The sequence below is a fragment of the Tauraco erythrolophus genome, chromosome 18 (assembly GCF_009769465.1).
Source record: "Tauraco erythrolophus isolate bTauEry1 chromosome 18, bTauEry1.pri, whole genome shotgun sequence".
Classification (NCBI taxonomy): Eukaryota; Metazoa; Chordata; class Aves; order Musophagiformes; family Musophagidae; genus Tauraco; species Tauraco erythrolophus.
In genome coordinates this window covers 17619742-17647081 of record NC_141482.1, presented here as the reverse complement: position 1 = coordinate 17647081, position 27340 = coordinate 17619742, and the positions used below count along the sequence as shown (strand labels likewise).

The window sequence follows — 27340 nt, the reverse complement described above, 5'->3', positions numbered from 1 at the left end:
GCGGCTGCACCAGCCTCTGCCAAGGGGTGAGCACACGAGCAGCCACACTGCACCCCGCTGCAGCACCCCGGGCAGGCAGCGGGACTGGGCTCTGGCGCTGAGCTCTGCTCCGCTGCGGCAGCCCCGGGCAGGTGGCCAGACCGGGCACTGCTGTGGTATCCCCGTGGGGGTGGTCGTGCCACAGTCCACTGCAGCATCACGTCATTTGCAGCCAGGCCAGATGCCAGATTTCCTCCCTGGCTGGAGAGGGGACAGAAGAGACGGTGCTGGCCCCAGTCTGTGCTCCTGTCGGAGGGTGCCCTGTGCCCTCACAGCCTCTCCTGCTCCGAGATGCGGCTCTCCTTGCCATCCTCCTGGGCCACGGGCTGGCCTCCAAGCAAGGTCTCCTGCACAGGGAAGTCCTCCACCTCCATAGGCTCCGGGATCCCTCTGAGGTCCCCAGCCTCTACCTGCACAGGGGCAGGGGGTCAGGGGCAGGCAGCTGCATCCCCCATGTCTGTGGCCTCATCTTTCCCCGGGCTCCTGCTACGCTCTCGTGCAGGGCAAGGCCTCACCCTGTGTGGGACCCTCCTATCTCAGCATTCGCCAGCAGCATCCCAGGGCTGCCTCAGCCCTTGTCCTGTCCAGGCTGGACAGCCCTAGGACAGCCCCCACCCCTCACACCCTGCAGAGCCATAGGCCCTGCTCTGGTGCTCTCTGCTGCTGGCACATCCCCAGCTGTGCCCAGGAGGGACCCCAGGCCACTGCTGGAACAAGGCTCTGCGCAGACTCACCTCCTGCTTCTGCTTTTGTCGCCTGGGATCTGGATGGAAAGAGAGACAGAGAAGGTAACAGTCAGGGGAGTGCTCCTGCCCTGCCCTGGTGAGCTCTCAGGGGTCAGAGCCAGAGTTGGTCCCCACAGGGACCGGCGCTTTCCTCCAAGAGCTGGCCCAGCTTGGGCTGCAGCAGTACAGACATGCCTGCTCCCGAGGACCAAGCCCCCTGACCCAACAGGGCGAGGGGGTCAGGGAGCCGAGCCCTGGTGGTGCCTCCCAAAGGGCTTCCCCGCTCTCAGCAGAGCTGCTCAGCTCCTTGGCCCTGTGTGTCCCCTCTGGCCAAGACATTGCTTCCCATGTCCCAGCCCCTTACCTGTGTGGACCAGGCAGTAGATGCAGATGCCCACGAGGCACGTGACAACTGCAGCCGTGATGGGGATCAGCACCGACAGCGAGGAGCGCCTGCTCGACTCTGCTGAGGGAGATGGGGTCAGTGAGGCACCCACGTGACACCGTAACGCCGAACGCCCTGAGCTGCCTCTGTGCCAGGCCCAGTCCCATGGAGATCCCTCACAGGGACATGGAGGAGCAGGAAGGCATCCTGCCAGCAGTGCAGTCAGACCCCCTCCCAAAAACACCCACGGGCCAGGCCAGCTCCTCTAAGTGCTGCGGGAGCTGGAACACCAGGAGGTCGCTGCTCTGCACCGGCCCAGCCCAGGGCACAGGACACTTACCGCAGATCACATCCGAGGTGTTCGTCCCCTGCGCCTTCACCACCAGCCCCTTTCTTCACAGCTGCAGGGAAGAACGTGAGCATGTAACCACAGCAGCAGCCCGAGCACACAGAAAGGAGCAGCCAGGGCTCGGCAGCCAGCAGAGCTGCACGAGAACGCATCCTGCACTGAGCCTGCCCAGCTCTGGAGGGGCAAACGGACTGGGGCTCCCGGCTGACCCCAGTGCCTGTGCTGCCTGAGAGGGACACCAGGAACATAGCCGGGCCCCACCCCAGGGTCCTGGTCTGAAGCTGCTGAAACTGCTGAATATAGGGACAAATTTGGGGACAGGGTGCAGGAGGGACCAGATATTTGAGACCTGTTGAGTTGGGGAGACCCTGGGGCTCGGGCACTGCAGCTATTACAGAACAGCTCAGAGACAACTCGATGACAGGCTACAAGTGGCTCTGTGGGGAGGTAATTTCTGGGCACAGATAAAAGCAAAGTGAAATCCAATGGCTGGCAGCTGAAGCGAGACTAATTCAGCCTGGAAATAAGGCTCACGTTTCTACCACAGAGCGCAATTAACCCTGGAGCAGCTTTCTAAAGACAGGGACAACCTGCTAGGCCATGGCATCCTCAAAGCCAGACTCCCCACAGAGAGGGCTGGTGCCTGGGCAGATGACTATAGCCAAGGAGTGTGCTGGGAGGGAAAGCCTGGACAGGGCATGGGGGGTCCCTGCAGCCCCTCATCCCTTGCTCCCCAGTGCAGATGACAGTGCAGACATCCCTGGAGGGGCCAGCACTCTGTGCGTACACTGGGGGACAGTCAGAAGCACCTGATGTCTGCCTCGAGCTCAGCCATGCTGCCCTGGACCCCACCTCCCTCACAGCTCCTGCACTACACCAGCCTGATGCTCAGAGACCATGCCAGCTGCCCAGAGCCCCTAAGAAGGATGGCAGCAGAGGACGTGCTCATGGGACCGGGCACAGCTGGGGATGGGTGAAGGATGTGGTCAGCACTCAGACAATACCTTGTCCAGGGATGGCACGGCTCGGTTTTAGAAGAGACATTGGAGAAGGTGCCTTCTGCACAGGGCTCGCAGGGGGAAGACATCCGGGCCATGGCCTTGGCTGGAGAGGAGCACAGGTTGCAGGAGGGTCAGTATGGGCTGGAGGAGGTGAGGGGCTGTGGGGTCAGGTGAGCAGCCCTCGCCATGGCAATGCTGCCAGGCACAGTGGCAGGCACAGCTCTCCTGAAGCCCTGCTAGGAGCATCCCCCTTTCCCTGAAGGACCTGAGGTCAATGCTGCCAGGGCATCGGTCCCACTGAGAGGGACGAGCTGTTTGGACTCACCTGCCACGAAGCCAAAGCCACGCTGGCAGGGCTGGTTCTCCACACAGGTCTGGCAGCTAGCATCAGAGCAGTGCATGCCAGCCTGGCACTGGCACACGGTGTTGTGCGTTGCATTTCCTTGTGTCTTCACAATGAGGCCAGCATCTGAGCAAAGGGAGCACAGGCGAGGTGAGACGCCGGGCAGATGAGGCTGGGGGGACACCAGCCCCCATAGGGCAGGGCTGGTGGGCACAGGGAGTACTTACTGTCTTCACAAATATCATGGGGGGTACAGTGCTTTTCCTTGGTCCAGCTCTGCTGATAGTGTCCACTCTCACAGCGGGCACAAACAGAGTCTCCTGTGTCATTGCATTCAGAGACCAGCTTTTCCCCTGCAATACAGGCTGGTGAGGAAGGGGCAAGGCTTTTCCCCTCTCCAGGCAGCAGCTCTGCCAGCAGGACAGGGGAACACTGGTGGCTGTGGATGCCAGGGCCACTGCAGGATGCTGCTTGGTAGCCTGATGCCGCTCTGGCAGCCGGAGCTGCAGGGGCCAGCTCACCCCATGGCTGCACAGAACCAGGTGGGGAGGGCTGCTGGGTGCTGGGGCAGGAGAGCAGGGAGGGCTGTTCACTGCCTCCAGCGCTCCAAGGACTGGGAAACAGTCTGGCAGCGACAGCAGGAGCTGGCAAATACCATCATGATCTGGTAGTGCCAGTGGCAGCACTCTCCCCGCAAGCTGCCCATGCCATGGGGTCCTGTGGCTGCAGGAGCAGACAGTCCCAAGAGGGCCATGGCAGATTTGGTGAGATCCAGGAGGTCTCCCAGGGCACCTACAAGGTCCCCAGTTGCTCTAGCACTGAGGTGACACGGGGACATGAAGCTGTCGGCACAGCTGGCAACAGGAGGGGGTCGGTCACACGGAGCTGAGCTTTGCTGTGGCCAGGCAGCGGGTCCTGGCACAGCCGGGCCCTGGGGCCTCAGGAAGGGGAAGGGGTCGCCGTACCTGGCTGACACCGGTTGCAGCACCTGCCCTTGTGTTCATACTGCTTATCAAAGCATCCCACAGTGTCACCAGGCTCCCAGCACTAGAAGAGACAAGACCTGTGAATTCGTGCCACTTCCCAGCGCTCTGGCACCACCTCGCTTCTGCAAGCATGCGTGTGCTAACCTGTGCGCTAACCCATGTCCCGAGGTGAGGGCTTCCTCTCACCGCTCTTCCCATGCCTGCGCTAACCGCAGACCGCAGCAGGGCTGCCTGTGCTGTCTGATGCCACCAGTGCTCTCTTTGAAGTGGGGTGGCAGTGATTCCAGTAGGGTGGCCCCACATTTCTTACACGATGGTGATCACACATCACCCCATGCCAACAGTGCTGCAGCCCTGGGCAGGGGGAGCGGTGTTAACCGAGCCTCCTGTGCCCACAGCACTGCCAGCCCTTTCCCAAGGCTGATGCAGCAGCCCTGAGGGGCTGGAAAGCCCGGGCAAGTACATCATCCATGCAAAGTCAGCCAGGGTCCTTCCTTGCTCCTCCTAGCAGGGGGCTGTGAGCACAGGAAAGGCTGGAGAGGAGGCAGGGAATCTGACCTCAGGCCAGTCAGGGTGCGAGAGGGCACCCCCAGAACCGTACCCTCGTGCCAAGCAATCGCCGTTGCCCGTCCCCAGCAGCCCAGCAGTTCTCAGCAGCTGCGCCTGAGCCCCGCCATCCCGGGGAGCGGGATGGGGGCTCCAGCAGAGCCCTGGGGCGAGGTGCCCACAGGGCCCCTCGGGCAGCCCTGGCTCCACGGAGCAGCGACGGGGCTGTGGGGCACCGCGAGGGCCGACCTGGGGACGCCAGACCCCGCAGAGGGGAATCGGCCGCACCGTCGCGCCCGTCCGGCACCGGGCAGAAAGGGAAGTGAAAGGGGCGCAGGGACGGCGCTGCCTCCGCCCCTCCCGCCTCCAGCGCCCGACCGTGCCCGGGCTGGGGAGACCCCGGCCGAGGGCCCAGGCTGTGCCCAGCGCTACGAAGCCGCAGGGCTCCACGCTGCCCGTCCCTGCCCGCGGGGACCCGCGCCCCGGCCCCGGCCTGGCGCAGGGCTGCAGACCCCGCCGGGCGCCGCTCCGTCGGGCGGAAAGCGAAAGCGCGGTCGGGCAGAGGGGCCCGCGGGCACAGACCCGCCTGCGCTGCCCTCGCCGCCTCCCCACGTCCCCGCCCGCGCTCCCGGGCGCCGGCGCGGGGTCCTGGAGGAGGCTGGACCCGGCTGGCCCGGGCTGTACGGGACGGCAGCGCTGCCGGCCCTTCCTCCGCCGCGGCCGCCGCCCCGGGCGCGGGCCCGGCCATGGGCCTCCCGCGGGGGCGCGCCGCGCCGAAGGGACGGGCCAGAGCGGCCAGACCGTGCCCCTTCCCGGAAAACCCGTCGGCTGCGGGCCGAGACTCTGGCCGAAGGAACGAAGGGAGGGAGGGAGGGAGGGAGGGAGGGAGGGAGGGAGGGAGCCCCCAGCCCCGGCCCCACTCACGCCCAGCAGCACCGCGCCGAGAAGCCCCAACAGCCCGATCCGCTTCATCGCACTGCACCCCTCGCCACGGCCGCCCGCCCTATAACGAACGCCTCGGCCCGTTCCCGCCCAGGAAAGGGGCGTTGGGCCGCCCGCCGCCGCCCCCGGGGCTTCCCAGCGCGGCGTCGGGCCCGGGGAGCCCGGGCAGCGCCCAGCGCGGGGGCGCGAGCAGGGCGGGGGGATCGAGCCCGCGGGCAGCTCCCGCCAGCTCTCCCGCATCCCGAGCCTGCCCGAGCCCCTCGGCCGGGGCACCGAGGCTGGGGACCGTGGGAAGGGCGCCCGCCCCAACCTCTCCCGCCGCTGTCCCGGAGCGGTAGCAGCCGTCGCTGCGGGGACACCCAGGCCCCGGCCGCCCTCCTGCCCACCCGGGTGTCGCAGAGCCGCTGGGGCTGGGGGTCCCTGGGCAGTGGCTCTACGTGAGCGCCTTGCTGCCGCGGAGGTGGGCAGCCGGCTCCTGCCGCCCCGCAGAGCCGCTGCCCTGCCTGCCCCTTCCCGGGGTGCACAAGGCGCTGGCAGAGGCGGCAGCCAGCGGTGGGCCGTGCTGGGAAAAGTGTTCTGGCCCGGGAGCTCTTTCCTGAGCAGAAGTTTGAGGTTTCACTTCATTTTCCCAACGGTAACTGAGAGCTGTGGCCCCGGAGAGCCCCTCGTCACTGCCCGGAGATGGGAAGGGACCAGCCACCTGCTGCTGGCTCAGTTCCCTCAGGAGTTCCCAGGGAAGTTCCCTGGGCTCCCCGTGCCAGCGCAGCGTGCAGCCAGGCAGGGAGCTGTGGCTTCTCACACCACGCTGCCGCTCCGTCTCTCCATGGCCATGCTGTGCCCGCACTGCCGCCCCGTTCTCCTGCGGCCACGCTGTGCCCAGCTGCAGCGATGCCTTCGGGCACGGCCACGGGCACTGCCTCGGCCCCGGCTCGGAGGCTGGTGGCTGTGCGCTGCCGGCCACCCGCGGCCTTTGCCGGGTCACTCCCGCTCCTGCTCCTGGCTGGCGGGAGCGGAGGGCAGCGTGCTTTCCCGGCGGGAGCGGAGGGCAGCGTGCTTTCCCGCGGGCGGCGGAGGGGCGCGCGGCCGGGGAACCGCGTGCTCTGGATTCCCCAGCGTGCCGTCACTTCCCAAAACTGACACGCTCGAGAGCGCGAAGGGTCCCGGGGGAGTCTCGAGGGCAGAGACGGGGAGGCAACGGCGGGGAGGGGATTTCTGGGCCCGGCTCCCGCGGGCCCAGCCTGGGAAGCCCCCACGGCCCCGGGCACCCGCCACGCACCGGGCGGCAAGCGCTCCCTGCTCCCGGCCCCGGGGCGGCTCCCGCAGCACAGCGGCGGGTCCCGGTGCTCCCTGCCGGGCAGCAGCCGCTTTGGCGGGAGCCCCGCGGGATCGCCCGCCGGCAGGGCCTGCCCCGGTGCCGGGTGCCCGCACAGCGGGGCCGGTCGGGGCCGGCGCTGCTGCTCGGGGCGGGCCCCGCGGCTGGAGGCGGCAGCCCGGGGGCCGCTCACTGCGGGCACCGCCGCGGCCTCGGAGCCCAACCTTCGCGCTTGGCGGGAGTGCGACGGCAGCGGCGGGAGCGCGGACTCGGTACCGGTCCCGGTGCCGGTGCCGCCCAGCCCCGCGCGGGGTCTGGTGGCGCCACCTAGCGGCCTCGCGCCGCCGTCACCCGCGGGACTACAGGCCCCAGCGTGCCTTGCGGCGGCGGCTCGCGGAGCATGCCGGGAGCCAGGCAGCCTCATGTACCGTTCCCTTGCCTCGGTAGGCATGGCGGTGGGCCTACGTCAGCGCGCTGCGCCGTAAAGTGCGAGGCGTCGCCGCCCCAGCGGTACTTCCTCTTCGCTTTGCGACGGCGCCGTACGGCAGCGGCGGTTGGCGCCTTTGTCCTGGCGGGTGGCGGCCTGAGGCGGAGCGGGCCCGGTGCGGCGGTAAGTCTGCGGGCGGGCGGGCCTCGCGGCGCCGGGGGCGGCGCGGCTTTCCGTGGCGCGCTCGAATAAAAGACGTACCACAGCAAACCGCCTGGAGGGTCGAGTCCTTCCCGGCCGCGCCGCCGGGCCGGGCGTGTCCCGCGGCCTGCGGGAGGTGGCGGCGCGGAGCGCGGGCTCGCCGGGGCCTGCCCGCACCCCGGCACGGCGGCGCGCGGGGTTAACGCAGCCGAAAAGAGCCTCGTCCATAGTCGGGATGGGCGGCGGGGCATGCCGGTGCCGCTGGCGCGGGGAGCGCGGCCCCGGGAGCGCCGGCGGCCTCTCGCGGGAGCTGCGGCCGCCGGCGAAGGGCCGGGCGTGGGGCCTCCCTCCCCGCAGCTCGAGCGGGCCGTGAGCGGCGGCACAGGCGGGGCGCCGGCCGGGGCAGCTGCGGGGGGCCCCGGACAGCCGTGGCTGCAGGAGCCCGGCTCGCGTTCCCGCAGCAGCAGCAGGGTCCTTGGGAAGGCGCTGAGCGTGTTCTCGGTGCTGGCGTTTCCCGCCGCCCCGGGTGCGGAGCGCCAAGGCGGTGGGTGTTAGTGCTGCCCGAGAGCGGCCCGGCTGGCCCTGGGGGGGGCGGCCGCCCGGCGGGGCTCGGCTCCGAGGCGAGCTGGGGCGAGCGGACTCAGCACTGTCCCTCTCTGTGCTGGCTGGCTTTATTTTTTCTTTTTGCCTTGCCCAGGGCTTCTTGCAGACTTCTGTGTGATGTTTCGCTTCTGTTGAATTAGTTTCAGCGTTCCACTTCAGCAACCTCTTGCTCTCTGAAGTTGTAGCGCTATTATTAGATATCTTTGGTTTTAAATGTAAGATTTTTAGGGAAACGTGGCTTTAACCTCCAGAGGATTTATTGGCATATGAGATTACACGGGCTGTCCTGTTGTAGGAACCTGCTCAGCCTGGTGCTCGCTTTCGGGTGGGGGGGTGGGGAGGGGGCTTTGGCACCTTTAAGTGGCCCAGGTGTGTAGTTGGCCTCTCTGGCTGCATTCGTAGAAAAAGATTTAATATGGAATTTAGTTGTTCACCTGGTGCAGCGTGCCTAAAGCTGGGACAGCATTCACTTACTCTGGTTTTGTGATCACTAAATGGCCCTTAACTAGGTGATCTACCCAGTAGAAAATAGTAAGAGACAGTACCTGCTCTTATATGAAAGTTCTCTAGTAATTCAACCTGTCCGAGTGTTTGGGATTCATTGCTTTGTTATGAAGATGACCTGCAAGTAGAAAAATAGTTCCCTGATTTTCTTCGTATGGAAAGCTCTTGCACCCTCCTCCCCACCACCTCCCACTATCCTCACCCTTAAGGAAAAGAAAAGGGAATTTCTTACTGCTTTTTATACTGAAAGTGCAACATCCTGCCAGCAGCAGCCCCAGGTCTTGCCGATGCCCGTTTGCTGTGCGTACCCATGATGTCCCAAGGTCATATGTACAGGTCGCGCTGCCCGAGCTGGTGCTCACGGGGCTCCAGGTCCCCATCCCTGGTGGTGCTCGGAGCCTGGCTGGAGCAGGCTGTGACAGCTGGATCCAACTTGGATGCTGCTCTGCTTTGAATGGGAACTTGGACTAGATGGGTCTTTCCATGGTTAATAGCTACTTAATCATTTGGGGAGAATTTTGGAAACAGCTTTCCCCTCAGCTGATGAGAACTGGAGCTCCAGTAGTAGAATAGAAGAGGCATCTAGTGCTTCTGTACCGAAAAACGTGACAGATTTGGTACTTCTGACAGGGAAAGTAGAACTGTGTGTATGGACACACGTAAAGGAGGATTGAGGCAAATACAGTAGAAGAAATGGCTTTTTCTTGTTTGGGTGTTTGGTGGTTTGTTTTTTTTTTCCTTTCTCCCTGTTCTGGCGGTTCAGTTCACTTTAAAAGGTTTATTAGACTGGGGGACGTTCTCTGCCTTCTGTCCGTGCAGAGTTTCCTAAAAGAAGGAGAAAAGTGATAGGAGTATAAAGTTGATTATCTTTTAAATAAATAAAAAAAAAAACCACACCACCAAAACTCAAAATTTTATTTCTCAAATCTGGAGTGAATTTGTTTTTCATGCCAGTTAAATGTTGTAGAAGTATTTAGGTTAAATCATTGTGCATTTTTGGACATTTGACTTGTTTATTTAGAGGCTACTTTTAAATTGTATTGAATATAGGGTGCTGTTAGGGAGTCCGGTTGTAGGCATCTTGTGATTAACAGCAGAAGTTTCTGTTGATATATTCCATTTCATGAGCTTTATTTTTCCAGTTTTCTTGCATATTATAAACAGAAAATCCCATCCTGCATTTGTTCATCTTGAAAGTTTCAGTGTTTTTCATTTTTTTCATGTTTTTTTTCATTTTTTTAAGCTTTATGTAATGGGGACTTTTAAAGCAGACAGTGTCTCTTGGGTGGGGTTTGGTGGGGGGGTTTTGTTAGCTTGCTGGAGTTTGTTGTGTTGCCTTTTTGTCTGGTGGGTGTTTTTGCTGTAATTCTTTGGGTGATTTTGTGCAGTGGATGTTGCGGACTGCTCCAGCTTTGTCTGCAGCGGTGGGGTTAACGAAGTGCACTTTTGCCACAGGGGGAAATGAGGAAGTGGTGCAGCATTTATGTGGGGGGGATTAAATACCCAGCTGTGGACCCGCCTTCTGTGGGAGCTGATGTCTTGGTGAGGACAAGGATGTGCTGTTTGTAGGGGTGTGAATGAGAACCCCATGTTTTCTGGTAGCAGAAAGCTAAGATTTCACGCTTAGTAAAGTGATCCAAGAGCATTTAAGCAGTGCTTCCTGCTGTCTCGTGCAAAGCCTCTATTGAAATATTTGGGTCCTGTTATGCAATGTTGCGATGGGTGTTTCCACTTATTAAAATATTGCATAAATTTCAACGCTTCTTACCAGTGGACTGTAGAAATGGATATGACAACAATGAGTGTATTGAAAAGCTTGAAATTAAGACGTTTTAGTGGAAAAATTAGTTTTATTTGTGTCTTAGTTGGGAATTAAACCAGTAAAATTTATCTGCAAAATAATTAGGTTTACTACCTTCCCGTATTACAGAAAAGCTCAACCACAATGCTGCGGTGTGTGTTTTTGCCAGACCTGTATCCCTTGTATTAAGATTTCTCTGGAGTGAAGTTTGCGTCAAGCAGACCCAGGTGGCTTCTAGCCTGCAAAGCTGTTTAAGTTTAATCTTGTTCCAGTTTAATTTTAATGTCATGGATTGAAATTATATGCATGGCCGTTTTTCTCTTTTGCGAAGAGTTGGATTTGGAACGAGAGCAAAATGGCTCGAGGACGCAAGAGCAATAGCATCAAACAGAGCGACTTCACTAACAGCACCAATCCTCAGGATTTAGAGAGAAGACTTTTTGTCGGCAATTTGCCCACAGACCACATGAGTCGTGAAGAAATGGAAGAGATATTTTCAAAATATGGCAAAATCAGGGGTTAGTATATTATCTTACGCCTTTTTGTGGCTGGGAATTCAGTGAGAAATATAACTTTCATGCTTGTCAAATGCTGTTTGATGATGATGAGAGGAGTGACTAATGTTGTTCCTAAGTAGTGACCTTTTAATGGTAATTTTGTCTCTCTGCGTTTTCTCTGAAAAAGTGATTCCTGCAGTACAGCCGGAACTTAATGCGTGTATATCTGCTATATGGCAGCTTTTGGGGCTGCAGCGTGATGTCACAGTACCCTTTCAAGTGACTTCATAGTCTCTTGGTCACTGCATGGGCTCCGTTGTGGTCACTGCCTTGTCAGAAGGAAGCCCATCTAAGAAATGTGTCTCAGAGTCTTTAGGCTCTGCGTTTTGATCCTGGTAGATTTGGTTTTCCCAGGAAACTCGCATAGTGGTTTCTGGGTGGAGCCCCTGTGCGTGCTCCTCTGGTGGGGTTGTGTGATGGCCGGGGTGCGGGTTAGTGCTGTCCCGTAGTTGTAACTGGTCTTGCCCTGCTGTTAACTTTTCCAGCCCTCAGCATGTACCATGGCTATGGGTTCGTGCAGTATGACCGTCTAGAAGATGCCCAGGCTGCTCTGGACGGTGAGAAGGGTCGCCTTTATAAAGGGTATAGATTAGGTAAGGAAAACTGATCCGTGCTCTCCTACTGACCCCAGCATGCGTTCTGGTAGAGGAGTGCTTTTGGTTTAAAGCTCTCTGGAAAGATCACTGTGTGAAACTTGCCTGGCCTGAGTCTAAAATCACTCTCACTGGGTACGTATTTGCCTTCCGAGTTACGTGCCGCAAGTGCTGCGTGGTTCTCCTGCAGTGTGCTCTCTTGCTGCCTGGGTCTTCTTAAGCTTGTTTTTAAGCTCCATTATCTTGTGTAAGAAACTGTTCAGCATGTAGGCCCTGGAAAGCGGTCACTGAAACCTTGTGCACCTAGTCTTAAAAACATTTCTAAACCAATATTGGGCTTCATCTGGACAGTTTCAGAGGAATTTATCACAGCACTTAGTGGATTCTTAGATAAGTAATCTTCACTTGGATTTTTTTGCATATGTGAAATCAGTCTCTAAGTAGTGCTATAAATATTAGGGGCTTTAAAAAGGCCATTTTCATAGAGATGAAAATAATTCTCTTAAATACACTGGGAGCAAACTTAAACAGAAATGAATGGTTAGAAATCTGAGAGTCATCTATTAAACGCAAGCAAAATTACTCGTAGGCCCGTGCTAATTTGAGGAACAACAGTTTGACTTAGAAAGGAAGGAAAGGAGCAATAAATAGTAAGGTGTGGGAAGGTGTGTACGCCGTCGCAAATGCAAGCCTGAGCGTGGCAATGGAGGCAGATAGGAGGGCAGAAGGATACAAGTAGTTACAGCCAGCGTTGTTGAACTCTGGAAGCCTAAATAGGACCAACTGCAGCTGTTTTGAAGCGAAGGTGTACCTGTCTGGAAGTGATAAGATTTCTGACCACCTAGCCTTTGGTTAAGTTTCTGCTGTCTGTTTTTGAAGAGGCAGAGGTGGTGTTAATATAATTTCCATTTCAACAGTAAACTGAAAAAGTTAAAACAGCAGCTACCAAAACTACACCTCTCCAAAAAATTAAATCTGACATCTGTGAGGCTCAGTGCAATGAAGACCTGCCTAGGCTATTGATGTTGTTTTTCCACAAGCCTTGGAAAACTAGGGAGTTTCCAGGGACCTAGCAGAGTGCTGCAGATGTGCCGACAGGCAGCGTAAGCGGGATGAGCCTGGCATCAGCCCCTCATAACAACGGGATTCTTTCACCTGACTCCCAGTAAGAAGTCAATTAATTAATGCCAATCAAAATAAATCCGGTCGAACTAACTTACGCTTTTGATACTGCTGATTTCATGGCTGAAAGGAGCAGTGTTGATGTAAAAGACTTCTGTAAGAGGTTTGATTTGATTAAGGAACTAGAACAACATAGGGTTAAATGGGTTTCAGATGAATCTGTGTAACACAGAATTTCTCAGTGCTTTGAGTGATGTTCTGGAAAAAATTGGTTCCTGGTCATACAGTGCTTTTATAAGTGACTTGGAAAGAAAACAAACAATCATGTTTTAGAGAGAGAATGAAATAATGAAGTTTGAGTCGCTGATAGCGAAATGACCTGGACTTGTTCCGAAGCTGGATGCAGGCAGAGCTGAGCTTGCAGTAAAGCCGAACGGGAAGATCTGCACCCAGCTGGAGTGCTTTTGCCATCCTTAGCTGGATGAAACACAAATTTGTGAGGAGGGAGGTTTTGGTACCTGTGGGGTTTTGCTGCTGGAATATTGTGTTCAGTTCTGGTGTACTTGGTTCAAAAAGGATAATGCTAAATTGGAGAGGTCTCAGAAAAATCTGAAGAAGGCTTAAAAGAGCTGAAGAACAAGCCCTGGCAAAAGCCTCAAGGTGTAGGAGTGGTGTGATCTGTCTGACAGACCTGGAGAGAAGCGACTTTTAATCGAGTAGGTGTAGGTCTGACAAGTCCTTAAACAGAAATAAATAGTTTTCTTTAACAGCAAGGTAACTTCTGGAGTAACTTGCTGGAGCTTTGGGTGGTTTCTGTGCTCTGGAGACTTTTAAATTGGAATTGGATGTTTTGCTAAAAGAGAAGCTGCAGTTCAGTGCCACTGCTGCACTGAGCTAGGAATGTGATTCAAGAAACTCTTGTCACCTGTGTTTATTTAGAAGGTTACACTGTGATTACAGTGGCCTTGCCATCTCAAAATCCTACATGACAGAAGACTTTTTTTCTTGCTCTGAAGTTTTGTCAGTGTTCAAATACTTAACCTGTAAATGCTGCTGGCATTGAATAAAATGTTATTAAATCTGTTTTGCACAAGAGAAGGATCCCTGCCAAAGGTGTTTTTTTTCTTCTACTAAAATATTTTTGTTCTGATTGAAATACTTTTTTTAATTTGAAAGAAATGTGTGGTATTGAGTGTAAAAATCTTAATAGGTTTCTGCAATGGCATCTTAAAACAGAAAATAAAAATAATCTTAAACCAAAGAAAGCAGATAGTGTCTTGCTTAAAGATAACGCTTGACTTTAAGGGGAGGGGGGCAATTCTCAACTAAAAAAAAGATGTGCAAGAACAGTTGCTTCAGTTACACAGTCTGAATACTAAATGTAATTGCTAATAACACAATTAGGTAAAAGGCTTTGAGAGAGTTTAACTCCAGTGTGGCATTATACTAATGCTTCCACAAATGCACAGAAGTGTTTTCATATCTTTAATGAGTAAAACTGTGTAAGAGACAAATGCCCATCAAATTTTGTTTGTGACAGTAGACAGTGCAGCTGTGTTTGGTCCCGGAGAGACTGCTTCGTGGTCCTGAGAATGTTGTAGTCAAATGTTCAGGTGGCACTTGCCTCTCCCCTCCTCCCCAGAAGAGAACATGCTGCTGCTTGACTGACAAGAAGAGCAAAAGTTAGAACTAATCCTTTCATGAATTTCAAGATTAAAATAAGAATTGAGGGTAGTTTGGGAAGTTACAGAAGATGTTAAGACTGCTTCTGCCCAAAGACCTCGTGGCATGTTTATTCACTCACGAGAGCTTTGGAAGTAGTTCGTGTAAATAACTAATAGGAAATTTTAATTGTCGATACATTCTCAGGGAGCAGGTAGGACCTAAGTTTGTTTTGTTCTTTTCCTTAAAAGGTTATCAGAGTAAAATGTCTGAAGTCATTTCTGTTTGTTCTTGCCCCCCTTCAGTACATTATTGCCTCTTCAGTCAGCGGTTACGGAAGGCTCTGTTTCTTCACACTAGAACAATATGGTCCCTGCTAGTTCTGGGCAACTTCTTTTCTGGTTGAGGACAAGACTCTGTTTCTTCAGCTCTTACTTCTTTGTATTTCACTTCATGGTGTTTTTCATGGAGATGCTCAGAAGCCAACCAGTTATCAAATTTCTGATCTGTTGCATCATTTTGCATCATGTTAACAGTGGTGTTCTGCGTGCACCATGTTGACTTCGTAAGGAGCTTGTGCTTCAGGCTCTTCGGATCCTGTTTCCTCAGTGGTGGGGGCTGTACAACTTAACACTGCAGCAGTCCCTTGGGACGCAGTTGTGCGTGCCACTTGAGAACCCTTGGATTATTTTCCACAAGGGTAGCGGCATGCTCCATGGAGCAGGACTGGCTGTGAACATAAGACTGTACTGGCCATCAGCTTCTCTCTCAGAGGTTTTCAGACTCTGCTTTTTTCTCCTAGAGTCCATGAGTTGCTTTCTGCTTGCTCATAGACTGCAGAAGAAAGAGGTTCTCTTATGGAATGAAGAGTCTGGATGTAGGCCTGACTGTAAAGGGTTAAAACTTCACCCAAGCGGTCCACCCTATTTCGAAGTCATAGAAATCCATGAAAATTTCATTACATTGTACTATCTAAACTTAATAAAAAATTGTCAAAGTGACAATGTCTCTCTGCTGAATGGATTTTCTTGCACCATCTGGATGTTGTTGAGCTTAAGTTGCTTTCGTTTGAATTGTGCTGATGATCTTTTTTTTGTTCCATAGCATTGAACAGATGGGTTGATTATTCTTTACAGATATTAAAAAAGCAGTGGAAAGAAGAAACATGAATAAGGCTTCATCAAGGTCCAGTCCGGCACGAAGGTAAAGTACCTGGAAGCAGTGAGTTATACTGGGAAGGTCAGGCTCTTAGGGCACGAGCCAGTGGCCTGTTCTAAATGTCTGTGTCTCTTCCCTACCGCCACCTCCCCACTCAAACGGAGATGCTCAAGCGAGACAGTCGGGACGTGGCCGCTCCGCCTTGAGGAGCCCTTCTGGCGCTGACACTTCAGGAGGCACGAGGGAGACCTCGTGTCTGCTGCCGTTACCGCAGCTGAGCGTTGTGTTTTGCAGCACAGGTTGTAGGAGGCTTGTGAGGAAGAACACACGTGATGTTTGCTCCTGCCTTGAGTGCCAGACAAGCCGAGGCAGATCTAGAGAACACCGAGGGGCTCTAGCATTCCCAGTGCCATGCTGCAGAGGACTTTCGGATCTTTCCTCTTCCGATGTCAAAAGCTTCCAGTGCTGAAACGAGACTGGAAAAGAGCGCGTGAGCGAAGCACAAGACAGAGCAAGCATCTCTATTGCGCGGTCCCGCCTGCACGTGTACGTGCGTTGTCAGTGCCTGGAGCCAGTCCCCTTCTCTTGTTTAGAGTGACCTGTACCTGCCCGCTCCTCCTGGTTTCCCACCCCTCGGTAGGCACAGTGTGTGCAGCTCCTGCACATCCTCTGTGTGTGAAGTCACAGGCAAGTGGAGAAGACATGGACTGTGCTGTCACAGGAAAACGACTTCAGTTTCCTTTCCATGGCATTCCTATGAGCACATGAAGACGTGCTGTGGTTACAGTGTGGTATAAGGGGTGCCTCTTCTATCCCTGCACTGTAAAGCTGTCCACGCAAAGGAAAGTTGAACTTGAAGGTAATCAAGCTCTCGCATGTCTGGTGTGCTCTACTAACTCGACCTGTTAAATTACCAAAACCGAGGAAAAAGTGCAACTAGCAAGACACCTACCACGGAAAACCAGAATGAGTAGCTGCAGTCCTTGGCATCATCTGGGTCTTTTGTGTGAGCTGCCTTACCCTGCACAGCACCAGATGTGCTTGCAGAGGCAGCAAGCCTTGGGCCTGAGCAGTGTCAGGTGTGCTCAGTGCTGCCATGAGGACCCTGAGAATACTGCCAGTACCTGAGCAGTGAGCACTAATGGCGTGTCTTTGGCCTCAGTGGCGCTGAAGGTGCCGGGCAGTACTGCGGGTGTGAGAGGCAGGCACCTGTGCCGTGAGTCTTGGGCCTCAGACCATGTTGCAGAGGAACGAGCAGCAGGCACTGATGCTATAGGCATTGGGACCTGTGTCATCCTGCATGTGTGCAAGGGCAGATGCCCATGTCCTGGGCCATGAGGAGCACCAGAGGTGTGTGAGCTGTGGGCGGTGGTGCTGTGGGTGCCGGGCTGTGGACTGAACCACTGCCACGGCTGCTGAAGGCTTTGATGCCGCTGTGACAGGCACTGGATTCCAGCTGGCCCTGCAGACACTGTGGCCATCCGGTGTCACTAGCACCAGGTCCTGAGCAGCACTGTGGGCACAGGTGATCACAGACAAGATCACAGACATCAAGCCCTGGGCAGGGCTGTGAGTGCTCCGACAGCGGATGATGGACTCTGGACCACGCTGCAGGCATGTGAACAACAGCTGCTAGTGCTGGGGTGCGGAGCCCCACGCTGCACTGTGAGCCGTGGTGCCCGGCTGGCGGTACCGAGTCCTGAGGAGATGCGGGCAGCAGTGCTGACGTGTCAGGAGTCGGACCGTGGCGACAGGCGTGGAAGCAGAAGGCTGCTGTGCCTCCGTGCTGCTGCCTCTCCACAAGCAGCAGGGCAGCGATGCAGGCGCAGAGGGGACCCGCACCACGTCTGTGCTTCTGTGGCAGTTGCGTGTTGTTAGATCTGGATCTCTGTCTCTGCAGCTAATGAGTATGGCCTGTTCTGGTCACCATCGCTCCAGCTGGAATAAATGTCATATGCCAAACAATTACACTGCATCTGGCTGTTTTGCTATGTAGTCTTACAGCTACAGAAAGATCAGTTACTCAGCATGTTAGAGCAAATCAGAAGTTTCCCCTGAGCTTCTGCCATCATTCCTTGTAGGCCGGGGTGAAGGGGTGATGACGTGTATCTCTCACGGGATGTGGTTTCAATGCAGACCACAAACAAGAAGTGGATGAGTGTGTCCAGGGTGCTGAGGGAGTTAATGCTTGTTTGTGTGCAAATATGACGTTTCTTTTACAGGAGGAGGCTCTATGTGCTCTTGGTGGCAACACTGTAGTTTGTCCCAAGATCCGTTTTGTACCTGACACACGCAGGAGCGCTGGCAGTCTCTGTTTTCATCCCCCGGCACAGCTGGGTGTGTAACCACCGAAGTCCGGGCACAGACTCTGCACACCCACCTCGTACTGTCTGCTCCACCTGACACTGAACTTGGGCACCTCTGACTCGCTGCTCCCACAGGTCTCTCCGGGTGACTACTGCGTGAATGCGCTGTGGTGGAAGCAAACATGTTCTGCTTATCTTACATAAACTAGATTAGGCTGATAGAGGACTCAAAGTCTGTCAAGTTTTGGAAATAAAAAGATTCAAAAAGCTGTTTTTTTTTTTTCTAATGGTTGTCAGTATCTTGGGGAAAGAACATTCCAAACTCGTGAAGCTCAGTAGTTGCTCTGCAAGATTTTTTTTATGTTTGGCTTAGACTACAGTGAAGTTTTTTTTTTTTTTCTGGAAAACAAAAAATGATGTGGAAAAAAACCCTACTGTTTTGGGAAAAGATGAAGACTGGAGTGTTATTCTTCCTTGCCTCTGAAGACAGTGTGGTACAAAGTCTGAATGAGATGGATCATTCAGATGTGACAGAGAAGCCTGTTGCTGCTGAGGATGCCGTGCTGGTTGGGTGTAGCACCCTCTTAACACAGGGCATCATAAACATAAGACTGGCTTTCTACGGAAACTATACCTTCAAATCCAGGAGACAGTGGTAGCTACTATTGCGTTCTACCAGCAGCACAAACCCAACCGCACCATGGAACCTACAGTGTCTTTGGTCACAACAAGATCCCTTTTTAATCGTGTGCCAGTAACAAATTATTTCAGGTATTCTGCTGTCGTTGACTGGTGAATTTAACGGATCCCTTGAACGCTCCTGGATGTTACGTATTTCTGAGTATTAGGCTCTCCAGCACCTTGAATTCTCTCAAATAGTTTGCAAGAACATCTTTGGTAGATGATCTGTGGCTAACGTTGGAGGCTTTGAAATGGTGGTTTCTGAGGTGCCTGTTCACCACTTCTGCAGGTGCTCTACACTTTTAGTGATGCTCCATTAAAGAGATTTCTGGGTCTTGTTTGGCTATGATAAATGTCAGAATTAAGCAGCTTCTCCAGGCTGCTTCCACAAATGTGTTTTTCGGGCAATTCTTGTTGTTGTGGGATAGGAGGGAGGATTCAGCTGCTGAGAGAAGGGTCACTTTGGTGCCTCAGGTAAGAGATGTAGGGGTAAGAGTGCTTGTGTTGTTAGCAGGCTAATGGAGTTTTCCTGGTGTTTTCCTCAGAGAGCCGTATGCCTACGGGGATGGCCGAGATGCCAGACGCGACCGCTCCCCTCTTCGGGGGAGCCCACGGAGAGACCCCAGAGATGGCAGGGATGGTAGAAATGGGCGAGATTCCAGAGACGCTCGAGACATTCGAGCTAGAGACATGCGTGACGCAAGAGACCACAGGGACCCGCGGGACCTGCGGGATATCAGGGATCCGAGAGACTTGCGGGACCCTCGTGACATTAGAGATCTTCGTGACCCACGGGAGCCATTGTATGATCGATACAGGGATCCACGGGATATGAGAGACCCCCGGGACCCTTTGTACAGGTAATTTCTGTGGGATTGTATTTGCCAACGTGTTTTTATGGCGATCCTGCCTCGGTGGATGCGCTGGTTTGAGTGGTGTCAGGCATTTAAGATACAGAGACTGCTCTGGCTGGGGAACAGTTGGGTGCCTGCTTTGTGTCTTGTGGGAAGCAGGTGGGTGCTTCAGAAATTAAACCTGAGGAAGGTCTGTGTGAGATGTGTTGGCCAGAGCTACTGCCTGAGGTTGTGCTGGAGCCTGGAAATCCTTGCTTCTTCTGTAAATGTTGCAGACGAGATGAAGCTTATGACCGTTACCTCCGCCTTGAAGACTACTATCGGCGGAAGGATGATTCTTACTACGACCGTTACAAAGAGCATTTTGATAGACCACCAGTGAATTCGGAAGGTGAGTACCGGTAACATTGCAGTGGGCAGATTCACATTCTCCCTCTGGGAGGGTGCGGGAGATGCCTGCAGCGCCAGGTGCGTTGCATTCTGTGATGCTGGCTGGTTCAGAACTTCAGACAGACTGGCTGCGTGCAGCTCATTGCTCCACGCAGGTCCGAAGGGCGTTATTTGTTCTGTCCCCGTGGCTTGTTTTCAGACCGTCTGAAGCGTGAGGACCGGCGCCGAGAGGAGCTATACCGTCAGTACTACGAGGAAATCAAGAGACGTTTTGATGCAGAGAGACCTGTGGATTGTTCTGTGATAGTGGTGAATAAACAGACAAAGTAAGAAAATATTTATGAATGATTTTATTATTGCATGATAGAAGAAAATGGAATTAAACTTATTGCTGCCTTGAGGCTGTTTGTCTTACAGGTCGCTCTTGTGGAGCGTGGCTTTAGAGCCCTCAGAAAGCGACAGCTTCTGTTGCTGTTCTGGGAATATTTGTTGATGAGATGGAGCGATGTTGTATCTTGCTTTACTTTTATTTTCTTCTTGTCACCTATTGCTATACCTTCTGATGTTTTTCTACCTACTCTTCTTACCAGCCTGCTGTCATGACAGGTTATAGTGGCCCGTACTTGTTATTCATGGGCTGACTGGTACGGAACTTACTAATGTGTGCCAACCAGCAGATCGTACAGAGCAGTCATCAGGGTGGAGCTGTGGGGGTGCTTGTTTCAGAGCTGCTGTCAGGTTGGTTACTAGGTCAGATACCAGTCGATATCGTTCATTCAGCGCGCAAGAGAATGTAACCTCACAGCTGAACGTAGTCACAAATGATATCAAAAGCATGTGTGGGTAGTCACCAGGGTGATCTCACATGACAGTCTGAACACTTATCGAGGTTTCCCCACTTGCACACAGTGTCATTTTATTGCGCTAAATGCAAGATTGTTTATCTAGAAACAAAAATGCAGGCCATCCCTGTAGAACAGTGTGCTTTCTCTTGGATTGTAAGGACTTGAAACAATTTTAGGAGTCAAAGGGACGTGTGTGTGTCAAAAGTGTTAGTGTGTCCTTCATTTGGAGAGCAGGCACTGTGTTGGGAACAGAGGTGTACCTGTGTCTGGTACAGTGGGAGGGGGCCGTAATGGAGGCACCAGCCTGATGTCTAGATCTTTAAAATAAATATAGCAAAAAATAGCAAAGATGTAAATAAATCATAGATCTTCAGAAAAAACCTCAGGAGTTGCTTTTGTTTAACTTTGCTCTGTGTGTGAGGCAGAAAGAGAGAGCTGCTGCTTGCCTGATCTGGTGATAGAAGACAGAACAGGAGATCGAAACAAAAGAAAACTCTGTGATTTGCATTTAACAGAGCTGATAACCTATTGGAACAAATCTTGAAAGGAAATTTTAGATTCTTTATCCCTTGGTGACTAAAAGTCTTTGGAAGATATTCTAGTAGACGACAAGTTTTTGTACTTGATACAGGGTGAATTTTACACAGGAGGATCAGCTTAAGATCCTAAGGATCGTTTTGGTCTTCAACAGGTACAAACCTTAAGAGTTGGAGCATGCTAATAAATCTTGGGTATTGATGCATTGATGTCACCTACTGCAGACCCGTTGAAAGATGACTCCCAGTTGACGTAGATACACGATCAGTGTAGCTTAGAGATCCTTGAAGGACAGTTGCCAAAGGGGAACGGTTTTAGTCACCACTACGGTGTTGGCATCCAAAGACGGGAGTGCACACAGACTAAACTTATCAGAATGCAGTCGGTATTGCAGTTTTGGTACTGAGTATAGTAAGCTTAAAAAAAGACTTGAAAACTTTTAAGCTCAGCTGTGTGAGCTGTGGTTTGTGTTGGAATGGGAAGTCTGCAGGACAGCAGATACAGGAACATTGATCCGTAGATGCTGTGTTGATACTGGGTTAGAGCAGAAAGCAGCTAGTAGAACGAAAGAGCAAGAGAATATGTATTTGGAACTCAAGGGAATGCTTATGGATTGGTAGTTATCCTCTGAAAATTAATCTTCGAGGCCAGAAGTTGGTCTGTGCTACAGTGAATTAGAATAAGGCGCATTTGAACGGCTAAGGTGCTGAACGTGGCACCAGTACCTGACTTGTGTAGGTTGACTGCTCTGTGTACCCCTTAGATATAAAGTACCTCGCTTAATGAGTTCAGTTTAAACACGTTTACGTGTTTATATGTAAGCAAATTTATAGTGGTGTAAATCCCTTTGCAAACACTCTGTTTCTCGGCTAAGCCAAGGCTTGATTTGTATTTATTGTAGTTAAACTGAAACGACTGATTCAGATCAAAATAAGGGCTTTTATATGATTGTAATGAGATGGCTTTAATACTGTCCTGTTCAATATGACGAAGTTTGGCAACCATCAGGAAAGCGAATCTGAGACGATGGAGAGGGTGAATGTGCCAGGGTTTCTGTTTATGTGACTGACTTGCTAAACTCTGGCTTTGCTTTGTGGTAGGGAGTACGCGGAGTCAGTGGGGCGGAAGGTGCGGGATCTGGGCATGGTAGTGGACCTGATCTTCCTCAACACAGAGATGTCACTGACGCAAGCCCTGGACGATGTGAGCAGAGGAGGGTCTCCTTTTGCCATTGTCATCACCCAGCAGCATCAAGTTCACCGCTCTTGCACTGTTAACATCATGTTTGGCACCCCACAAGGTACTGAGGTCTCAATAGGCTGCGTAGCTCTGTGGTCACTCTGAATGGCTCAAAGTGCTGCTTTAGAACACTTCATGTCAAACAGAATCACACAGGACAAAGTTCATCCTCAGTGTGACAAAAGTAGTTATTAATGACTTGACACCCTGTCATAAATGTGAATAGCATTATTTACGAGTTTCCGTCATTCTTTATTTGTCCCTTGTGAAAAGGACTGTCCAGTTTCTGCCAAGAGAGAATCTCAGCTGCGTTCTTGACACCTGACGTCACCAGCCCTTGCATCTTAGGGCAGGTCATGAACCCCAGCTCTGGAAATGACTGCATTGCCTTGGTAGATTCCTGAGTAATACCAGTCCAACCTCAGTTTATCACTTATTGCTCTCAAAGAGAGCATGTTTGGAATGTGACAAAATACAGGACAGATTGTAAAACCAAATGTGGCTTAAGGAAAACAGAATTAGGATAGCATATTCGGTCAAGGTAAAGATCTGCTTGTGAAGCTGAGAAGAGTTATGAAAAGATACAACTTTGAAGTGATTTGGTGTACATGCTCTGCATTTTTATCATTTTAGTGCCATTTACACTTGTCACATCACTTTCCATCTCAAGGCATGACTTGGTGGTTGTTAGTATGAGGATAGGTGTAGGTAAAGTCTTGTCAGACTGTGATTGTGAACAGCAGCCTTTTCCTCTGATCATGGGCCTGTTCACATACTCTGTTTGCGCGGGTGGCTTGTTTGACCGCAGCAGAGCTTTTGAAGGTTATTTCTCCCTTATTTGGTTCTCAAGTAATGTTTTGTGAGGTTCATCTGGGAGAGCGAGCTTCTGAATGCACAGTCTGGGTTGTGTGCTTCCCGACTGAAGCAGCCTGGTGCCTGCTAACGTGGGATGCAGATGTGACAGGAGGGTTCCCTCATTTCCTGCAGAAGCGCAGCTCACGCACGCTTTCACTGGGCTTTCCACTGCCCTGGGTTTTTACTCTTAACTCCTTTGGCTTAACACCCGTCCTCCCACCAAAGCTTCTCTTCTTTACTAGACTTAACGATGTGTGAGATCCGATAAGAAGCTCAGTCATCAGCTCATCCACAGCTCTTTTCTAGACGTTAAATACGCTCACTCGGACCACACGCAGCCGCCTTTGCGTTTGTGTCAGTCTCAGGGAACTCTTTCACAGCTGTGCAAAGCACAATGTTAAAACGAACCTGTTTCCTGTTACGAGGAAAAGGGTGCCAGGATTTGATGATCTGCAGGTGTGAAAAGTGCCCAGAGCTTTCGTCACTTTTTGGAAGGTAAAGGCTCTTTTGGTCTCCCTGCGGGTCTGCTTTGTGAAGTGGAGATAACGACCTTAAAAACTTCAAAACCCAACTGCAAAAACAAAAGTTGGAATTGACTATTATTCGTTGTATTAGATAATGACTTTATTGCTGCTTATTGCCTCAGAGTAGTAAACATAAGCAGCAAAGTGACCTTGAACCGGCGCTTCTCGCCTCCCCATCTCCTGCGTACACACGTCTTACATTAAGGCATTGGCAGTACGGAACCAAAAAGTATTCCCATTGCTCTGGGAAGCTTCAGCAGCCTTCACTGGATCTGTCCAAGGCTTTAGCAGTAGAATGGCTGGAACTGTCTCCTCTTGGAGCACAAAGAATTTATGTGAGAGGTAGAGGGAGCTGCTTTCCCATTTAATTGAGCGAGAGGCAGACAGATATTTCTTGGGCTGATAAAGTATCTTCTCAGAGCTCTCAGCTGTGGAAGAAAAGGATGGCCTTGCTGGGTGATAGCCTTGAGCCTTTTGTGGGCTTAAGAAATCAAACCGTTGCTGTGCGCCTGGAAAGCCCCAAGTCTACGCTTGCAGCGGCGTAGACTGCTGGGTAAGATGTGCCGGCGTGCATGCGCCGCGGCACCTCCTGTCGGCATCGCTTCCCGTTGCTTAAAACGTCTCTTTTCCTTGCACAGAACACCGCAACATGCCCCAGGCTGATGCCATGGTGCTGGTGGCCAGGAATTACGAGCGCTACAAAACAGAGTCGCGGGAGAAGGAGTGCGAGGAGATCGCCCGGCAGGCTGCCAAGATGGCAGATGAAGCGGTTCTGCAGGAGCGGGAGCGGCCGCCCCCCGCCGAGGAGGGTGTCAGAGGAGGTCACCCTCCCGGGATTCAGACTCTCTTGAACCTGCTGGCAGACAATCGCTATCTGACTGCTGAGGAGATGGATAAAGTGATTAATTACCTGAGAGACCGGAAGGAACGGTTATTGCGGGGAAGCAGTGACTCTCTGCAGGGTAAGTGTCTCAGCCCCAGGCAAGGCTGTTAATCGTAAGGTGTGTGGGCCTCTGGGCTGGGACCTGAAGACAGCCCTGGAACTGCGGAGGAGTCCTGGTGTCGTAACTTCCTCGCTTTATGGAGATGGACGTGTCCTTGGGAGTCCTGAGACGATTGAGATCTTTCATGCGAAAGAACTTTTGTATTGGATTCTCTCAGGGAAACCACAGGACTGCCATAACTGGTCTGTCTGCTACAGGAAGGGCAGCAGTTCTGCTGAGTGGTTTGGGTTCCCCTGAGCTCTGCAGCTCTCCTGTTCAGAGGGTGGGTGTTCATTGGTGCTTGTACCTTCAGTAGCTGTTTCACTAGTTTTCTTTAGGTGCTCCTTCAAGGGCATTTGCAGAGCTTTAACCCTCTTTCCTTTCTCTTCCAGCATCCATGTCAAGACAGTCTTTGGGAGCACCTTCAGGATCATCTCTGGGTAGCCAGTCCAGCCTTCCAAGCTCTCAGGCTCATCAGGGTTCACAGCCTCTGGTCTCTGCTCCTTCTGTTCCAGTGTCCTCTTCTAATCCTCAGCAGGAGCTTCAAGCAAAAATCCTCAGTCTCTTCAACAGCGGGGCAGCAGCTGCTGTAGCAAACAGCAGTTCTGCAGCTTCTGCGGGCACCTCAGGCAGCACTCCGAACCAGAACTTTGCCAACGTGGCCAGTGGTCAGGCCCGATCAGCACAGATGAGTGCTGGAAATTTAAACCAGGCTCAGCAGAGATTGCAGACTCCAAGCACGCAGCTTCCTGCTCTCCAAGGCCCTTCAAGGAATGCAAGTCCAAGACCTGGAGCTCCTCCGCAGGCTCAGTCGCTCTATGGTCAGCACCAAAACCGCCTCCCTGCACCTGGCAATGTACCTGCTCAAAGGCCAGTGTCTTCTGGTATCAACTTTGACAACCCAAGTGTACAGAAAGCCTTGGACACCCTTATCCAGAGTGGTCCTGCACTCTCCCACCTAGTGAGCCAAACTGTGGCCCAGGGGCGAGCAGGATCTTCAGCCCAGCAACCTATGGGTTCCTACCAGCGACACTATTAGAGCTGAGCTGTCGGGCCCTTTCCCCTTCCCTTTGCCATTCCATACTTATAGCTGTGTAAAGAGTCTCCTGTCCTTGACACGGGACAAGCGCCCCTGGATGTGCATGTCCTCTCCACTTTGGTGAGAGTGTACCCTCAGCAGCATTGCTGCTGACTGTTGCTAGTGCTGCCCTTCCTCACCTTGGTCTGGTTAGCGGTGTTTGGAGAAGGATGCTCTGTTCTCTCAGTGGCAGGATGTGCTAAGAGCCACTTTGGATAATTGGTTATTCTGTCCAGTCCCAGAAGCTGCTGCCATGACAGCCCTTCTGCGTTTTCCCCACTCACAGTAGCTGGTGCATCTTCATGTTGCGGTGCAGTCTGGTCTCACCGAATGGTCTTAGTGTAGTTTGGGGTCAGTGGTGAGGAAATGAAACAGGACTGAACAGAGCGGTACCCTGACTGGGCCTTCTTGGAGACCCCCCTTTTTGGAACGGGCACTGTTTTTCTTTGAAATTTTTTTTATTTCTTTAATGTTGTATAAGCCAGTGGGAAAGTACAGTGGTAGCACTAGCAGCTGAGCTCAGGAAGCACATGCCTGACAGGTACTCGGTAGCCCGGGACCATGCCGTTTGGTCCTTCTGCTGCCGGACTGTCGTGTCCCGGCAGCATGAGGCAGAGGAATGCTCCTCACCTCGCCCAGCTCACGAAAACAGACAGGTTTGGTCCGAATGCCGTGGTAGATCTGAAACGAGCTTCCAGCCAAGGCAGAGATTGCAAATGGTCTATCAGTTATCCTGCACCAAGTAGTCAGTGTTAAGATCAGTCTGTTAAATTTGGTGTATAAATTTCCTTTTCATACAATCTTGCTTCGGGACGGTTGGTTCCTGTAGCCCAACAGCCCAGCCACAGCCACGCTGTTGTGCTGCTGGGCCTCCCGTGGGAAGTGAGTTACCAGGCGGTGAGTGTCTGCGCTCTGGAACTTCATCTCACTGTTGGGTTGGTGTTTTGTCCATCTAAGGTGGAGATGCAGTGCCAAGATGCAATACCATAATTTTATACATTTTTTTCAACACTTTGGTAGCTGCAGTGGACAGTTGAGTGGAAAATCGGTCAGTGATTCTTCACCACGTTTTTAACCAGTAACATACTTTGATACCAGAACACAAAACATCTCTAATTATGTGGTCCTCCCATCACAGCCTTCTTAGAGTCTGTAGGCTTCCTGCAGAGAACCAACAGGAACTAAGAAAGCAGTGTTCTTGGAGTGGAAGATTTTCTTTGTCCCAGGTGGTTTGTGTTGTTTTGTTTGTTTTTTTTTTTTTCTCTCTGTGCTGTTAACAAGAGGACATTACTTTTTAATAAAAAGGCAGGAAAAACGTTTTGTTGCATTTTTGACACTTGACAGCTTGAATACTACCGGAAAACATTACTCCACTGCGTTTGCCGTTACTCTCTTCTTCCAGATAAGCTGTGTCAGACGCTGGCCAGCGCTGGATGCTAAGCGGAAAGTGTGTGAATCTCACTGTGACCTGCAGCGAGAATACTGTAATCTGTCTCCGTTTACAGCACTTGGGGTTTAAAGTACCTCACAAATACTTATTCTCGCAGAGAACCTGGATGATGTTGGGCAGAGCAGCCCACGTGCCCATTAAGGGACCTGCGCGCTGGAGCAGCGTGTGCCAGGGGCTGGTGTGAGAGGTCGGAAGCCCCTCCGGCTGCTGGGGGTGGAGGGGAGGGCGTGCGCCGTGTCGGTGCCACCGCTGCTGCTCATGGCACAGCTGCTGCCTGAAGTTGGGCTCCACGTCGCCGTGCGTTCAGCGCCGGCCTGCCTTGCTGCTGTTGCTACACGACCT

At 52.9% G+C, this 27340-nt stretch overlaps 2 protein-coding genes across 5 annotated transcripts; one reads left to right on the top strand and one right to left on the bottom strand.

Annotated features, from left to right (window-relative positions):
• Positions 1-306: 306 nt before the first annotated feature.
• On the bottom strand, positions 307-5346 carry CD40 (CD40 molecule). The gene is made up of 10 exons (XM_086622966.1): positions 5299-5346; positions 3808-3889; positions 3070-3195; positions 2825-2968; positions 2503-2602; positions 2453-2461; positions 1490-1542; positions 1129-1230; positions 754-802; positions 307-429 (listed from the first exon to the last, which is right to left on the bottom strand). Exons 1-10 carry the CDS (start codon positions 5344-5346, stop codon positions 309-311), a joined length of 834 nt encoding a protein of 277 aa, XP_086479092.1. The 3' UTR covers positions 307-308.
• A 1846-nt stretch (positions 5347-7192) lies between these two features.
• NCOA5 (nuclear receptor coactivator 5) lies at positions 7193-26852 on the top strand. Of its 4 annotated transcripts, XM_086622734.1 has the most exons (9): positions 10318-10682; positions 11207-11314; positions 15235-15301; positions 18789-19103; positions 19373-19488; positions 19687-19813; positions 21970-22169; positions 24126-24449; positions 24863-26852. In XM_086622734.1, the coding sequence occupies exons 1-9, from the start codon at positions 10520-10522 to the stop codon at positions 25507-25509; spliced, it is 2067 nt and encodes a 688-aa protein (XP_086478860.1). In that variant the 5' UTR covers positions 10318-10519; the 3' UTR covers positions 25510-26852. The 4 variants fall into 4 exon arrangements, with proteins under 4 accessions (XP_086478863.1, XP_086478860.1, XP_086478861.1 ...); XM_086622737.1 differs by lacking the exons at positions 10318-10682; positions 11207-11314 and adding an exon at positions 7193-7238; XM_086622735.1 differs by lacking the exons at positions 10318-10682; positions 11207-11314; positions 15235-15301 and adding an exon at positions 17991-18333.
• Positions 26853-27340: the final 488 nt, after the last annotated feature.